Source organism: Ischnura elegans, chromosome 8, assembly GCF_921293095.1.
Source record: "Ischnura elegans chromosome 8, ioIscEleg1.1, whole genome shotgun sequence".
NCBI classification, from domain to species: domain Eukaryota; kingdom Metazoa; phylum Arthropoda; class Insecta; order Odonata; family Coenagrionidae; genus Ischnura; species Ischnura elegans.
Window position 1 is genome coordinate 45,105,070 of NC_060253.1, and position 18,785 is coordinate 45,123,854.

The window sequence follows — 18,785 nt, forward strand, 5'->3', positions numbered from 1 at the left end:
TTTTCTTGCTGTTCTTACCAAACAATACAAGTTCTACCATTTATGTATCTTTCCGAAACATGCCATACTATCCTAGAGAACACCAGGGCCGCGCAGAGGGGGGGGGGTGCAGATTTCGCACATGGGGCAGACTGCCCTGGGGCAGTAGATTTAAGGGGGCAGAGGGGGCTATTTCTGTTTGGGGGAGGAGGCCTTACACCCGAACTCTACCCCAGGCCACAAGAAGCGTGTGGGCGACTCGGGAGAACTCTCTAATTCGATGGTCCAGATCAGTCCAGGTTTAGGCTATGTTCAACCACCGTTGATTTCGTCGGTTGTCCAAGTCGGTGCCAAATGCCTTCGGTGTTCCTTCAATTCAATGCAAATCGTTAGTAAAATAATTATAATTTCCTATCCAAGTATTTCCCTGACTTTTCTTGAATTTCAAATTTCCCCGATAATTTCAGGTTTTTCTTATTTTCCCTGATGCTCGTCATCCTGGTATGTGATTGGAATTTTGGAATGGGTGATTCTGATTTTGATTTATTTTTTCAAGCGTATGCTCAAGACTGGTGATCTCAGACCTCCAGAGGAGTGGTCTTATTGGATTTATTTTAGTAACTGCTAAATGCATCAAAAAAATAAACGATTTTAATTTCTCATGGTGAATACTACTGAAGAATTCTTCTCGGGTTCTCAACCAGGATGGCTTATACGACAAAATTGAACTGTTTGAGAACCGGAGAAGAATTCGCCATCCAAAAAATGTTTGCGTTGCCATAGCTCGCAGTAACCAAGGAGTTGAGGCCCCATGTTTATGGGAAAACAAATTTTTAAAATGGGGAATATGCATGAAATTTGTCCATCATGCTAGTTGGTCTCATTGGATAGAAAATTTTCCCCTTTAAAAAAATGTTAAAAATGTACATCTCCCCTACCACCTCCTGAAGTATTGCAGATTTCTCCGGAAACAGTATTTATGATAGCGTTGTTTTGTGACTCATTACAAGAATTTTCAATAGCCGATGATATTAGAGGAGGTAACAAGGAGAGGAAAGAAAGGAAAATAAGCGGTTTAGCTTGGTGCTCTGCAAGTAGCTGCAAGATATCTTGCAGTATATATATAACTCTCGGATGAAAGAAAAGTTCACCGTCTTCAATTTTCCTAAAAATACAGTATGGCATGTATTTTTCTTAAATACTGGGTAGTTTTTCACCACATGAATCGATGAGAAAAATGCATATTTCTTCGATTTCTAATAATGCTGGTGCCTGGAAATTGTAAGCTCTTACGCCTTACAAATTACTTTGTGCTTATGATTTAGGTGGAAAAATTGGTGGTTCACTACCGTAAATAAACAAGGGGAGAATAAATGTGCGAACAAAGATTAGTTGCGGGTTTGAAGACGTTATCTTACTTGATAATTGCTAACCGTAATTATGACAGGAGTGATAGCTAAGTACCGTTAGTTAGGTGAACATAATCTCCAATGAAAGCTTACTGTGCCCTCTCCTCTCAAAACTTACCTCGCCGTAGTCCCAGCAAACCATCTTCTCTCAGGCAAGGGAATGGCAGTATATTTTCCTGCTCTACCTACGGTATTGACGTTTTGAGTTATTTCAAATTGGGCGCAAATTTCTTTTATTTTCAAGATGGCCTCCAGGCGAAAGTCACATCACGACAACAACATTAGCACGAATCATCACGAATGTTGCATCGGAGTCCCCTTGATAGTAACGATTATAACCAATATTACATCTGTGCATTTTCATCGTCACCTCATCAACAGTGAAATCGTCTGTCCTCTATGATATGCCATGCGATCTTCAACAGAAATTTTTCAGTTTCAGCAATACGGTAAGCATAATCTTTTTAAACGCTCGTGATTTTTGTTATAATTATTGTTTACCTCTCACTGAGCAGTTAATCGTCCATCATTCTAACGCTCTGTTATGATTAAATAACAGATCTGAAATTGGAGAGGATGTAACTTCATTTCCATGGGAACGGTGGGAACCTTGACGGCACTGATACACGCATGGAAATAATTTGGAATACAGTGCCCTTTTTTGTGCCTACAGTTTCCAAATAGAACTTCAGCGCCACACCTGTTCCAGATCTGACCTTACCAATTTCAGTTCTTATATGAATTGGGAACAAGTAGACATTTTTGATGAGGCTGATGTAAGTATGCAGTAGAAGTTTTTGATTCAGTTGAAAGGCAGTTCCTGATTCAAGACGGGTGATCACTCTTGACTTTGTTTTTTAATCTCGTGTATGACTCCCTATAACGTATTATGTGGCAGTTTCATTACTTCTAAGTAAACAACACACATTATTTGGTATAAGTCATGGTAACTCCAAAATATTATGCCAAGACTTCCATATAACCTAACCATGACGCACAAAACACTCCCTTTGGAAAAATGTTTTCCTTTTGCTTCTAATATAAAATTCCTAGTTCCTAGGAACTTGTCATGACACCAACACACTTAAAATTATTATTACATTTATTACACACATTTCCAAAGGCCTGTTTACTCGATACAGTTACACATATAATGAGTTAATGTCTGTTTGCATGAGTTATTTTTGTGGAACGGAGCATGTTCAAATGCATGAACCAAATTACAATACGTTCTATTTTCCGTTACTGCATTCGCACAAGTTGGGTGGTTGCACGTTGCATTTTTGTGCTCATTCATGTATTCATACATTAAGACATTAACTTGTATGGGTTAATGTACCGACTAAACAGGCCTTAAAAAATTACCCTCATCACTCAAACAACAACTATGATCCCTATTATTATTTGATTTTGTAACGATCATAATTTTAATCAATCAAGCATTAAAAACATATTAACTATCAGTGTTAGTAAAAAACAAAAAAATTTAAGATCTTAGCCTTTTTAATTTAATGAAATTCAGACACATCAAGTGTCAGTATGAAAGCCAGCAGCTGTAAAAGGGGCAATATTTCTCTTTTGGATTCAAATTGGCTTTTATATTATTTAATATAAAAGCCAATTTGAATCCAATCTGCATCACAGTATGTTATTACCTCAAATGTAGTTGATAATTCTCTAGTGTAAAAAAAAACAATTTATCAAGGTAAAGCTTAGGCAAGGTTACACAGATTTCTTATCTTGCATCTGGTTTTGACACCATTTATCATCATCAATTCCTGTGGCTCTTTTTTAATTTTTTTCGATAATTGATTTGAGTTCATAGAGGCCTATTGAGGCAAAGTTTTGATTCACTACTCACTGTCTCTCAGACAAGTGAGTTATATAACTTCCCAGTTTGTTTCATATTTTCCTCAGAGCACAGGGAGATTTGCTGGCTGAATAGTATCCAAGTTTTGCAGTGGATAAACATGGGCATCCCATAGCCCACTTTGAGTAAGTGGAGGAACTTTCATCAGAGAAACCATGCTTCTGATCACCTTTGTAATGTAATGAGTTTCCATCAGAGTTTATATTGATTCAAGATGTCTCCAAGAAAGAGGAAACGTGTGGTTTTAGATATTTGCCAAAAGTTAAAGATTGTTGAAAGGGTTTCCGAGGGAGAATCACCAGCCAAGCTTGCAGCAGAATCTGGCATAGGCATCACTACAGTGCGTGACATAGTGAAGAAAAAGGATGAGTTGCTGGACTTTGCCTCAAAAACAGACAATTTGATGACCCTTCGAAGGCGAAAATCAATGAAGGGCTCACCGTATAGTGACGTTGATAATGCTGTTTATCAGTGGTACCAGCAAAAGAGACGTGAAGGAGTGGCTGTTAATGGTCCCATGATATGTGAACAGGCGCGGTTGTTCCATCAACAATTACGGGGGGATGGCACTTTCTCTGCCTCTTCTGGATGGCTGACAAGCTTTAAGGATCGCCATGGAATTAGAGCCTCAAATATGGTTGGTGAAAAGTACACTGGGGACTTGAGGGCCATTGATGAATTCAAAAAAATGTTCAAATGGTTGATTGATCAGTATGATCTCACTCCTGACCAAGTTTACAATGCGGATGAGTCTGGCTTTCTTTGGAAAAGTCTTCCCAAATTTTCGGCTGTGAAAACCAAGGAATCCTGTGGTAATTATGAAGCCGGTAAAGAGAGAATGACCATTATGTGCTGCGCTAATGCGAGTGGGGGGCATAAATTGAAACTGACATGTGTTGGAGTAGATGAGAATCCGTTCTGTGTGAATGGCATGCTTGCAAAATGTATACCAGTGGATTATTTTAAAGCTAGCTCAGTATTTATGACAAGTGATATTTTTAAGTGCTGGTTTCATTCTAGGTTTATTCCTGAGGTCAGGAATTATTTAAAATCAAAAGGCTTGCCTCCTAAGGCAATGCTTCTTATTGACAGTGCCTCATATCATCCGAATCCAGGTGAGCTAAAAAGTGATGACGGGCGTATATTTGCCATAATTTTACCCCAGAATTTAAATTCATGGATCCAGCCCATTGAACAGGGGGTGAGTGTTGCTGTGAAGAGATTTTACCATCGAGAACTTTTAGTGCTTCTCACAAAAAAAGGTTCTAGCATGATAGACTATTGGAACAAACTTGGACTGAATGAAGCAATTCAACTTTTGGACTGTGTATGGAAATCCATTACAAAAAGTACCATCTCTTGGTCATGGAGACATCTGTATGATGAGCTTGGTGATGGATTCGAAGACTTAGATGAACTTGACATCGATGATGCTGAAAGTTCAGAGTTTATTGACACCATTCGATCAATAATTGCAGAAAATTACCTGTTTTCTGGGGTTCGAACAGATAGCATAAAAGAATGGCTCAGTCTTGACGATCAGTTAGAAGAATGTGAGACTTCAGGTGGTGATCCCGATGACTCCACCAAGACCCCTATTTGTACAAACTCAGCTGTTGATACCGATGACTCCACCGAGACCCCTGTTTGTACAAACTCAGCTGTTGATACCGATGACTCCTCCAAGATCCCTGTTTGTACCAACTCAGCTGTTGATCCCGATGACTTCACCATGACCCCTGTTTGTACAATCTCAGAATTTTCAGATTGGAATAAAAGTGAAGAGGAACATGTAATTGATAAAAAATGTGCCTCCCTCACATCTGCACTGAAAGCAGCTGAAACACTTTTGCACTACTTAGTGCAGGAAGATGACACTTCTATGGAACACATTTTGTGTGTTAGGAAAATTAGAGCAGACATTAAAAAGAAAATACTTGGTATGAATGAGTAAAAGTGTTATAGGTATGCTCATATTTTTGTAATACATACATCCCATGGAGTCCAGATGACTTTGTATTTACCAGGAAACTTATTAAATTTGTTTTTGAAGAAATGAGGAATTTAAATTTAAAAATTCTGCTCTTTCCTAGTCCTCTTTATAACTAAATTTAGTAAAATCTGTTAGAATACAGAGATAGATACCGTATTTATTAGAATATAGTAATATATATTCAAACCCCTTTTTTTTATTTTTCCCGAAACTGAAGCCTCAAAATTAGGGGGGAATATATTAGAATTACTTTGTTATCACTACAATGAAGATCTGCATCGATGTACATCCCTCCAAGCAGCCCCAATTAAATATGAAGTGGGTGTAAGGACATCAGCTGATAACCTGGATGGGAATACAAAAAAAAGGTTTGGTGCATCTTGAGAGATTTGGCTTTTTTTTATAAAGTCCTCACTTTTTTATTTAAATGTATTCTTTTGTCTATCCATTGGGTAAAGTATCTCTCTTATTATATCATTTTTGTCACACTTGGAAGTAATTTCAAGATGTCCTCCGTATCACCCAAATGTGCTGCCTCGTATCATCCTAATCCAGTTGAGCTAAAAAGTGAGGACTTATATTTGCCAATGTTTACCCTAGAATTTAAATTTATGGATCCAGCCCATGGAACAGGGGTTGAGTATTGTATTTGTGGAGTGACTTTGTATTTAAGTATTCCACTAGTTAGGGTAGCTTTCCATGGATTAGGTACTTAAAAAGCATTCTGGCAGCCTCCCCTTCCTTCATGTACGTCCCTCTTCAATTTACAATAAGGCCTACTCCCTTTCATTCTATCTCAAAATCCTATTCTTTCCTCTCCCTCATTGCCCAACATTCTACCCTCCAGCACTTTTTCAACATCCCTTCCTAGCTAAGTACTCACTCCATCCATACCTTTTGTCTCCTCCATATCTCATCTAGAAGCTGCCTCTCTCTGTCCACTTCGCCTTCTCCATTCTTCTCCTGACCCACATCTCGAATGCCACTCAAACGTACCTTTTCTTAATAGGGTAGTTTCCTTCATCAAAGGAAATGAAAGACATTAATTGCGATTCGTTACCCACCATTATTGTATTCATAACATACAAATTATTTGGTTTTAGAAATCCCAGTTTAGATGAATGTTAATGGTCAATTTTAACCTCATTTGAAAAAGGCCAGATTGGCGACCATGCGATGCCATTCCACGGGACCTCACAGGGACCTAGATTCTATACGAGTAGATAGGAGTTTTACATCGTCTGAGATTGCCAATGCATGCATGAGGCACAGAGCTCAGAGAAACATTTCTTAATAATCACTTATTGAAATTGCCTATGGTTGAAAAGTTTTCATCATTTGATAGGGTAATAACATTATTTAAGCCAAGTGCTACCTGCTAGCATCCTGCATGGTAGCGGCGCTCATAGCCTCACCCCAAGGTCACCTCACACGGCGGCAGCGGGAACCAGAATGACGTCACACGGGCTTTTCCCAGCATTCATACTTAGCCATGGCGTTTTCGCGCACTTGAAAATTTTCACTTTTCATTTAATCACAAAAAATAGATATCGTCATTTAAAAATCTAAAATCGTGAAATGGGTACTCCAGGAGTAATAATCTTTCAATTTAGGTAATAAAAAAATAATAGGAAACCACCCTATTGTGCAAGCAATCTTAGTTAGCATAGGAGGTATCCTCTTGGTCTCTTGTGGCTCCCAACTTAATCACTGTAAAATCTATGCAACACCCTATGTCTACTTGTAGCTGTTCTTGACAAATCTTACTGCTTTAGTTTGTATTTATGTACTTTAGTTGGCAGATATTTTTGCCAGAGGTCCCACATGCTAGCCATGTATTGAGGTGCATCTTAACGTTACATTAAGTAAAGGAATATGACACTTACTAATTGTACAATTAGTAAGTGTCATATTCCTTTACTTAATGTAGTAATTGGCTCTCTTCTTTGTACATATTTATTCTTAATTATATTTTTTCATCTCTGAGAATTTCTGTTCTTTTTTTCTCTTTTTTTTTATTTATACTTGTGCACTTGAAAAGGCTCGGCTATTCTATAAGTGATTGCAAATTGTGTAGTTGAATTATTTTGAAGGTGTATTCTGATGCTGTTGAAGTCCTAACCTTCACCATAAATGCAAGGTGAAATGTTTTTAAAAAATTTATATAAATAAGCATTGAAGATATTCTGAAAAAAAGCAGCTTTGTTCTCCAGAAATTTTAATCCATGACACTTTTCAAAAATGAGTTCCTGTCAGCACCTCATTGCAAGGAATCTTCTGAGTGAACCTTCAGATATTCATTTCTCTTTAAATCATCAAGATTGGTGGAGCACTTGTGATAAAAGGGTGGTTGAAATGAGTGCCTTCATGGTATGGTATTTGGAGGTGTAGACTGACAGCTAAGGTCATTCACACTACTGGGAAGGATGGGAGGAAAGAAACCTGGTGTTTGCATTAGCCCTCTCTTAACGAAAGGCTCCAAGGGGACCATGGTTTAACTTCTTAGCCAATGGACGTGGTACTGTGCCTTATGTGCCCTCCATAAAGCACTTAAGCAAGGAAGTTTTCTGAAAAATCTGCCTCTTCCAGGATTTGAACTCATAGCCATAGGGTGAGAAGCCATCATTTTGTTTTCATAGTCCTCCGTATCAATTATTACCAACAATATTTGTTATAAGGAAGGATGCAGTCACAGGGGTAAGAATGAAAGTAAGTAAAACTTTCTGGTAACACTCTACTAATGAAAATGTTAGAAAATGATTTATGTATTTATTGTACTTTTGCACTTTCAGCACATGTATGCTATTATTATTCACACCAAACATCATGACAGTAAGCGTTTCCATCTGAGCTTTCATCCGTACAGCCTCCACCTCTTAAGCAATAAAATATTAGCTTCATTCATCGTACGAAGCATATAAGCATTTTATCAAGTTTGAACATTAACATGAACCAAGGAGAGGAAAATACTTCACAGGATTGATTATTTTCATATCCGGCTAGCGGGACTAAACTATGAAAAAAAAATTCCTTTAGAGAAATCTGAACTGTATAAAAATAATTTAAAAAATTCACACCTCACACCGACTTGACAACAATAGTGAATAGAGATGATATGATATAAAGTGGTTACATTTTTGGCCAAAAATTCTAAGCAATGTGTCTCAAATTGAAGAGGTAGACATTTTCATCACAATTAAAAATGTTTACTCTCAAAGGCCTGATAAAAGTGCAACACTCAAATTACCATCTTTTAACATGTCTATAACCAATCAGAAAGACATAAGCATTACTATGTACAGGATTACATGGCCAATTAATTACCTGCATTTAGCATCAGATACGACCACCATTATCTTTTCAGGGAATCTGAACGATATTCAAACTATTTCGAGAGACGAGGCACCGATTTAGATAATTCATTACAACCGTACCCAAGAACAGCAGCAAGCCACCATTAAAATGCCAGCATACAGTTTCTCCAGTCAGTTTCACTTCAATTATTCATTTTGTTTAGATTCGTAAAACAGTAGAAAAATGCTTTTGCAAACAGCTGCATAGGAGGAGAGTGATCTTGGATTTGCAAATTTGCATCAGAAATTCGTAACTCTACAGTATTAAAAATACTTCCATACACATGATTACACACATTCCTACCATGAGAGTCTGAATCTTCTTACCAGACTATTACTTAATGAGGATGCAGAAATTTTTTGTACTAGTGCACAGTAAGGCCGAGATTTATGATGAAAATTCTATCTGTAAGAAGGAAAAAAGGAGCAAGACTCATCAAAGGGAAAGCAAAAAATGGGAAGACAAGGGATGGAATGATACTGGAGGTAATGGAAGAAGCTGTGAGTAGATCAAAAAAGACAGAGGATTGAGATGCAGTGAGTGGGAGGTCGAGTACGAGTTGACTCCTGTCAAGGGACAGTTTTACTTAACACGTTGCGTACGGATGGCGAGAATTCTTGTCATTTTTTTCCCGAACGTTCCGGACGGATGACGAAGATTCTCGTCATTTAGGCGCGACAACCTAAACAATTTTAAAGCATACAATACGTATTCGTTAGTACGTTTTCAGTTGTTGTTCGTTATTCATAATGAATTGATGCATCCTAACGTTTGATTGGGTGAAGTTATATTCTATAAAAATTAGCTCACCCTGTACGCAACGTGTTAATAGAATCAATATTTACATCGGCCTTTTCAGGTCATCTTTGAGAGAATTTATGAAGCTAACATTTAAGTCACTGACTGAGCCATTCTTTCCGCTGCTGGGCTTAAGTCTTTGAGTCTGAGCTTTCGAATTTCCGCAGATTGAGAATGGAATTCCTTAATATCTTAAGGTAGTTACTCCTTAATACCTTAAGGTAGTTATTGAGAGGAGACTGCTTTATCAAATGTACATACTAAGAACTACCTTTTTAATGAAAAACTTGAACTTGGGGTATCTTAAATCCGAGAAATTATGGACAAGGGTCTTCACAGGAAGAGATGTGAGTATAAATTCCACTTTTATATTGGTCCCACATCCCACAAACAAGCATGCCCAATGCATTTAAAGGAAAATCGGCAAAGCTCTTTTCATCCCTTTGTTTATGGAAAAGAAAGGTGCCGAGAAACTTCTCCCTCCAGTCTCACCCCTTGCCTACAAAGATATTTGGTATCGAGTACAGTCATCAAAATTCTCACCTGGCTGTCATTCCGTGCAGATTCAATTGATATTACTCAGACTTCAGGAAGTGGGAAAGGGTCAATTGCAACCCAACATGATTTCATAGCAGTTTGGGCTACCTACTGAATTCATAACTGACAGCTATTCATATGAAGTGGCAAGAATTTGAGATATTCTGATTTTTAAGTGCAATAGTAGTCAAAAGTGCAACAACATTCATCAACTTGGCACTTCTTGAAGTAATTGGAGTTGGCACAGAATTTTACCACCCAAGACCAGCTGTGTAGTCATAAAAAATACAATATCTTTCCTGGAGGTGTGCAGTTAAGGTTATTTTTATTTGGATATTATTGTTAAATTAAAAAAAAATTAAGTGGTCATAGTTAATTATATTTTACATCCTAATTTTAATGTCTACTTTAATTAATGTATACCTTCTTCTATCTTATCTTTTATAAATTTATGTATCACATTGCATATTTAAACTTGCATTAAGTGAGGATACCTACTTTCAGAATAATAACATATAGATTGACTCAAGAAATAAAATGGGAAGACAATTTCCAAATTGACTGGCCTATTAAAAGTTGAGTGATGCTTAATTATTACAATACTTCAATATCTTTTCCAAACAAGAGTTAAAGATCGTTACGAGTTATTTAAGAACATGTAACATTAATACATGAATTTTATTCATAACCGATATTTGTGTAGTTTAATTAACAAAAGGCAAGTAGGTATTTTGTAAGAAATCTTTCAGATTGTTATAAGGAAAAAATGAGTGAAGTAACAAAAATGGAGATTTGAAATGAAAAGTCATCAGATAAAATAACATGATAAATTTAAAAATTATGGAGTAATTATTATTATTAATAACAAAAATTATCATAAACTGATAATTAAATATTTAACTATTATTAACCTTTTCCCTACTACACACGTATATGTACATGTGGACGTTTCCTGACCCGGGAGACGACGGCCATATATTTACGTGTGAGACTTTCCTAGCCAGGAGAACGAAAGCCGTATGTATAAGTTTTCTAGCTCTCCCCCTTTTAGGAGGGCCGCTGGTTTGCGTAGTCTTTGTCTCGGGACCCAACCCTGCGGGGTTTAGGATTTACCCTCAGAATCCGGGAGCAGGTACCCGGACCCCTCGTCTTTTATAACCCCTCTTAGCGGTAAGGGACAGTAGTCATACAATTGTTTATCCAGTAAGGTTTCGAAATAAATATTTGTTCATTTCTCAAGAAAAATAAACTAAGAATTGAATTATTTGTCTTTTGAGCAGGGTTTACAATTTTTAAACGAAATTCTACAATAAATATTAACTTATATCTCAAGTTATGTATAAACATCAACATGGAAATTGTTGCTGCTTTCAATGCGATAATATTGGCCTTAGAAATTCGTTTAAAATTTGACAATGCTCAGAAAAAATGAGGAATTCAATTCAAAGTCTGCAATGTATGTGCGAGCAACAATTATCCATTTGCTAAATACATATAAGCAATACATAAGTTGACCGTGAATCAATGCCGCAGGTATGGTCGTAAACCCGGCAAGGAGGGAGCAAAACTACTCTCGGAGTCCGAGATAATGCTAAAAATGCACTTTCAGCAAAATCAAACAAATCTTTGAGATTAAAATTAGGAGAGCACCAACACTATCGCAATCTGAGATTTAAAAAACTGGATGGACAAACAATGTATGTATAAATGAAAAACAAACTTGACTAAGGAATCAAAAGAACAAAGAGCGAACTGCACTTCCAGCATATTGTTATTGAATTTTTCTACTGTTTCCGCTACATTTTGATATTTAGGAACTTTAGAATTATGTGAAACCTAGGGGTGCCACAAAGCCAGATGTGGACAGGAAACTCGAAGAAAGCAAGAAATTAACTATTACTGGATTCCATCAGTTACATTACTGCCTCAGTAAAAGCTACATCCATAGGTAACAAAAATTAATTGCCGTTAAGTGAAAATTACAGATAACTGCACACCTCTGATTCTCTTCAATTTTTTAAATCAAGATAGGAATAGCTTTAGTAAAAACTGAGCATATTTTAGTACATAATACAAAATATTTTTGAGGAACTGAGTCAAAATTATTTTCAATGCATTCAGTTTTTGGGTGCTGTGGGAACTTCTATCTTCTCTCCTAAAAATCTCCTGCTATGGTATGAAAATTAAAGGAAAGTGATTATACCTCATGACTATATAAGTTCCATGGGGTGACATTCTAGAGCAGAAGAAATGACCCCCCAAAAAGGGCTCTTTTTCACTAAAATATTTTAATGTCTGAAAACCAAGAAAAAACAGGTGCAACCATGCAGTATGTATTTAGATTCAGCACACTAAAGTCAATCAGTAATGAACTTCACTCATAAATGAATAAAATTAACAAGTGATTTTAACAAAAATCCTGAAGACCAATGTTATTACAAATGTTCAAATCACAACTTTGCTTTTATGCGGTGGATGGATGCCATTATTGATGTCAAATATGTGGCGAATTCAAAAAAATACCTATTAACCAACAGCTTATTTAGGCAGCAAAGCAATCCTCTTACACAGCTTTCATTTGTCAGCTGCCAATGTACATATATATCTTTGCAGTCATTGGGCATTCAATGTTTGAAGAAATCATCATTTAGCTTCAATTATTTAAAATATTATTTAAGCATAATTTTAACACTTTCATTAGACCTATAGTATATCCTCTTCCTAAAAATCAGCACCCTTTGAAATCACAAGCATGCACATTAATAAACTAGAATTTACTGTGTAGGATGGCTTTAGCCTCTTATACATATAAAAGAGGAAATACAACCTAGATGAGAAATTTTAATTTTAAAAAGATATTGGCTCAGTACCCCGTAAAAAAAAATAATTAAAAATTTCTGGATACAATGATATATGTTTTCTAGGTTTGAACTAAAATAAATGCCAGGCTCATCAATGAACGCCGACTAATTTGGAAAAGTTACACATGCAATGTGTAGTTTAAAATTGTAGAAAACATTCATATAGATAACTGCACTACAGTAAAGTCGTATAACTACAAATTCAAATTAACATAAGAATCGTGATGATTAACTTTGAAGAACTTAAATACAGCCCAATCAATTAAATACAACAATAAGTTAGGTAATTTGATGAAAAAGTACTTATCGTTCATAAAAAGCAAAGAATGCATAAATACTACCTAGTCAAAATTCAGAGTAACATATTGAAATTTATGGTTTTAAAGCTACTTCTAAAGGTCATCACTGCAGAAATGATAGCTATTTTAAGCAAATATCCCAGTGAGAAATGGGTGGTGGAATCCACGTTGAGTGGTGGATATTTGGTGGTGGTGGATATTGAGTGGTTGGACCCACGTGGAATCCACGTTGATTTCAAGTGGATTTGTGGTGATTAGCATAAAATGTTAAACAGAATTTCTAATTTGTGGAACTTAACTCTCTGGTGACATTGCGTCATTTATCATCCTGAAACCACGCTAGTTATGTGAAAATGTATCGCACATTCTATTTTTATATAATTCGTGGAAAGGCAGCCATGAGAGCACATGAAAAATCGTAGACACATATATAGAAGGTTTAGATATAGAGTGGTTAAGATTATAATGGTTTTAGGACAGCACCTACTGCTGTTTTAATTTTTCCACCAAATTTCCACGTGGATTCCACGACCAAAAACACGTGGTATCCACGTTACATCTCCACGTGGGTTCCACCACCCATTTCTCACTGGGTATTATCTCAAAAAAGAGAATATTAAATGCAAATGAATGAAGCTACAAGCCATCTATGAAAGATATAAATTTCAAAAAAATAATGGAGAAAATGATAATAAGAATGCAATACGACATAATAATAGTATTGAATATAGCATATAAAGATTTATATAAATTATTTTATTCCAAAATTTCATTAGGTATTTATCAACTTTCAATATTATTGATATGGAGGTATAAAATATCAATGGAAATAATTGGCATTGCTACAAATAATTAAGCACACTTGCATAGGTTTGATGAAGAGATTCAAGAGAAACACAAAATACAATTTCAAACAATGTAAATACAATGAAAAATGGGGGGTTAAAAAAAAAAAGTTTTAAAAGAATGACAATTTCCACTCCTAACTCACCAGAACAATGCAATCTCACCACAAAAAGTAACCTTTTGTGAGTTAATGTTTTGCTACCCAAATATTGAGAGGAATATTACAGTAGCCAAAACTTTTACTATGGGTATCAGTACATAATTGATTACCAATGATGTAAAAAACATTCAATTTATAATATGATAACATGTAATGAATAAAGGTGCTATTATGCTGTAATTACTTTAACAACGTTCATTATCAATAGATATATAGTACCTATTTCACTTGTAAATGTCTCACAGAAAGAAACCAAGTTTGCATAAAATACTTTGTCGGGCAGATGGTGAGAGCATATGCTCAGCAGTGAAATAAGTCATTCCCAATTTGAAGTATTTTCAAGATAACTTTCCATTATTTCAGCAAAAAAGCATTCTCAAGTTAGTAGTACACATTCCAAGTTTACTGCAATATGATGGACACAATAAACATTGGACTTAAGTGTTTATCAAATGGTGTACTTGACTAAAGTGTGAGATAGCACACAGTATATAGGGATCGATTGGTCTCCATGCCTTGTAATTAATTTTGGAGTAATATGGAATTAAATGGCAACACTATGTTACAGGCAATAAGAAATGTGATTTTTCTGTGAAACTTTGTTTTGAGGAAAATGGATATTTCAAAATGTTGGAAGTTTGGATTAAACAAATGAGATACCTATCAGTAACGTTAACAAGCAAAATAGTGTTATCCTGGATACAACTTCTAAGCATATTTATCAGTAAAGTATTATGTATCTTTCTGAGCCAATTCTGAAATCAAGCTATTTAAGTCAAAAATATGATTCTCATTCCATTTTATGAAATAAACAGGATGGTAAGCAATGGTTATCATGGTATTTGCCAAATTTTTCTATTCCATTACATTTTAACAATTAATTCAGTTTTATATATATCTCTCTCCCATCAAACATGGAATGCTGATTTACTCTTGAGAAAAATTTTCAACAATTTCAGCAGGGCAGCCCCTTCAACTTGCACACTTTCCACGACTTGGAGATAAAACTTCTAATTATGTATGGTGGGTAATAAGTGCTCCATTTTATTTTACCTGAGCTCATCAAGTTTGCTGAAAGACTAGTCTTTCCTTGAATCCTTATAATATCTTCTTAATTTTCACCATTACTAAAACTTGAACTAGCAAAAAAATTCTTGGCTCGGGACACAATGACACCTTTGAGTTTTGCCGGATGCTCATACATATCTCTTGTCAAATAAATTTACTTTTCCAGGCCAATTCTTCTTTAAGATGCACAATAAAGCTTTCTTCCTCCACAATCAATATATCTATTAATATCAAACACATATAACAGCATGCTGGCAGGTAGGTGTCAATTTGCCACAGTTTTAACTGGCAACATTTAAGATGGGCTTTGCCAAATCCTTTTAAAGGACTTCTCCCATCATAAAGCACAATAAATTGGTTACATGTCACACCCAATTATCATAACCAAGGCAATACATACACGCCCTTTAGTCAATTGTTATCACTACACTAATATGAACTAGGAGAACAAGGGTGACTGGTATCTAATGTCGTTATACAGCAGTCTTTATATCCTCATTGTCAGATTGAGGAGCAACATGGGCTAATAATGCCTCACTTGATGAGGAAGAAAACCGTAGGCTCATATACCCTTTCTAGCATACCTCTTAAGTCTCAAGATAGGTATAGCATAAGATACTCCTGGAAGGGAAGCCAATTTTGGCAAATCACGGAGGCACTACTGGTCATTAGTGGATTCAATCTCACAGTTCATCTCAGTAAAGAGAGAATCCAAAAATATCCTCAAGCCTCAGTCTACGATTGGAGAAGTTGGCAGTGCATGATACCGTGTTGGTCTGCTTTACGAATCTTCTACTTGTCAAAGCCAAAAAGGTCACCGCCCCTTGTTAACACACTAAAGAAACAAGTTACATCTACTCTAAAATGAGGATCACGTCAAACAGAAGGTGTGGGTAGGTATTGCACAAGTTAACTGCTACCATCTTTTAGCGGCAAGGAAAATATTTCCACAAAGTAATAGTCAAATGGTATTGATACCAAATTCATCCCAGACTGTGCAGAAATTGTAATTATGTACTTGTGGTTAAATATTATCACCATATATCAGAAAACCGAAGGCTATAATGAGTGCTTTTACTTGTGCCTGAAAGTGGATAAATGGGATATCACAAATATCAATACCTATCACACTGCCACTGCTGACTAAGTCCTGCAATGATTTGAAGTGGTTATCAAACACTGAATGACAATTAGCATACATCAACCCACAAGCAAGCCAATACGGTATCTTGTATATGCATATTAATTACATGTCGTTGTGAACAACAATGGAAGTCACAACCAAGTCTTGAGAAATTCAGACTTGTTCAATTATCAAACACAAATTTCAACGATAATCTAGTGATTATTTTGACACAATGAACACAAAAGAAATCAACTTGTACATATGAACTATACATGACAAAATTGACGAGTGAAGAAAAATTACGGGAGAGTTACACCAAATGTAAAGGTAGAAACAATTACTAAATTAACACAAGATAGCAGTGACTTCTTCTATTGAAGTGATGTAAACAAAAATCATTCATTAGGACAAACGTCATGGAGGCTACCTTAAAAAGTAGAAAATTTACCATTCCTTCTAACCTGAACAGCACAACAAAATACCTAGAAATAGGTCTCATCAAAATATTTCCATCAAAATTAATTCAAAGCCATGAAATTAGTAAAATTGAAAATACAGAAAAATTATAGATTTAGAGAAATAATTTCCATGAATAGCCTCCAATATGATGGCAAAAAATAATGGGCTTCATCACAACAATAAAACATTTATAGTTAACATATTCAATATGAGCATGATGAATAAAAATCATTACCCATCCAAAATTCTGTCAGTATTTTAGAAATATTAGGCTCTCCACTTAATATAGAAGTCTTAACTGTACAATGTGAGAAAATGAATGCAATAACAAACAAAAATTTCTAGGGTTTTAGAAGTGCTTACAATCATATAGGTTTTCAAAGTTCAAAATGATAGGAATGATTAACTACCTAAAGGAGAAGAAAATTCTTAACATGGTTCGAAAGGAAAAAACATACACTTGCATAACTTATAAAAAGAGAACATTTGATGGGAAAAAAATGTGCAGCAATAACTTTTAAATGATGTTTCATAATAAATTTATGATTCTAGATATTAAAGCAGCAGATTATGAGACATTAATGGCAGGGCACTTTTAAAAAATTGCTGAGTTCTGGCCTATTGGAGTAGGAAATGCCTCAGAAACAACAAAAGAAAACTTAAATTTTTGAAGTTGAGCAGTTCTGATCACATTTCCTTCATGATCTACTCTACTGGTTCATTTTAATGAAAGGACTATATTTTTTTAAGTAGAAAGTTTGCATGGTCCTCACGAAGAATTGTAAAATAATAAACTGAACATGACCAATTTGATCAAATGTTCTCATAAAAAAGCATTCAAAATATAAGGAGAGATGTTAAAAAAAACTTCACTATTAGATGATAAGTTTTGAATGTCAATGAAAATACTAGGCCTTTCCCTTACTACGTAGCCAACGTGGAATGAAGCAAGGAAATTTTTTTCCAGTAACTGGCGAATGCACATTTTAAAAGTTGTAATGACATGAAATATTTCTAACTTCTGGGTGAAATTATAAAATCTTCAAGATAATTGGTCAAATTAAATTGTATATTCATGACAATGTGAGCTTTAAAGACTTCAAAATTAAAAATGAAAAAACTTGAAACAATAATTGCTGCACATTTTTTCCATACATGTGTAACTATTTTCCTGTAGGTATAGATAGGTGTACAATTTTTAGAATTCACATGTACATAACATGGTACATGCACACAGACAACACATAAAACTTAATTCTTTACATATAACACAGGGAATACATTAAGAGCACAATAATAAAAAATGTAAGCTATCATGATTCCCAGAAAAAGTATGCTAGCTCCTTGATCACCAAGTGGTAAAACAATAAAATATCATAAAAAATCATAGTTTTCAATTAAATACTAGGCAGAAACCCTTATACATCACAAATAATAATCCAATGGTGCAAACATAATATGTATACTATTAGTGTATCAATGGTATTAGGGCATTGATTACTATTAATTCAAATTAGTCCCAAAAGGGTAGATGCAATATTAACTAAGGTTACAAAGGTAATGAACACCTTAAAAAGATTTTTTGCTAATTTATCCCACATTTGTAGAACTTCATCCCCATAGTGATCTATTGGGGTGAGATTAAGGCATTCCTCTAATGGGGAAGACATAACAAGTAAAAAATTGAGATGTAAGGGCAGTAAAAAAATCCACACACAAAAATGTAGTGGACAAGGCTCAATGGGACATGAGATCCATGGTTGAATAGGGACAGCTAATGAGTCATGAGCATGAGATGACTGAGGCCATCAATTGAGGCTTGCAGTGGACCACCTCTAGCATATTGATGACTTAGCATACCAAGAGCAATGCACTTGACAAAGCAAAACAAGAGCAGACTTCTTCTAACTTTCATATTCAACTTATTTTACTCTCACCCCAAAACCTATGAGAATCCATCCTTTTTAGAGCATCATGATACCCTCCAATGGTTTCATAGTAACATTTAAGATTGTTCCCAAACACC

The 18,785-nt window shown here is 35.4% G+C and overlaps 1 protein-coding gene across 1 annotated transcript; it reads left to right on the forward strand.

Moving 5' to 3' along the window:
* The first annotated feature begins 907 nt into the window (after positions 1-907).
* On the forward strand, positions 908-5,314 carry LOC124163666 (jerky protein homolog-like). Its single transcript, XM_046540727.1, has 3 exons — positions 908-1,837; positions 1,948-2,164; positions 3,306-5,314. Exon 3 carries the CDS (start codon positions 3,473-3,475, stop codon positions 5,210-5,212), a length of 1,740 nt encoding a protein of 579 aa, XP_046396683.1. The 5' UTR covers positions 908-1,837; positions 1,948-2,164; positions 3,306-3,472; the 3' UTR covers positions 5,213-5,314.
* Positions 5,315-18,785: the final 13,471 nt, after the last annotated feature.

Coding starts and splice junctions, on each gene's coding strand:
- LOC124163666 (XM_046540727.1), top strand. CDS start 3,473: ATGTCTCCAAGAAAGAGGAAACGTGTGGTTTTAGATATTTGCCAAAAG.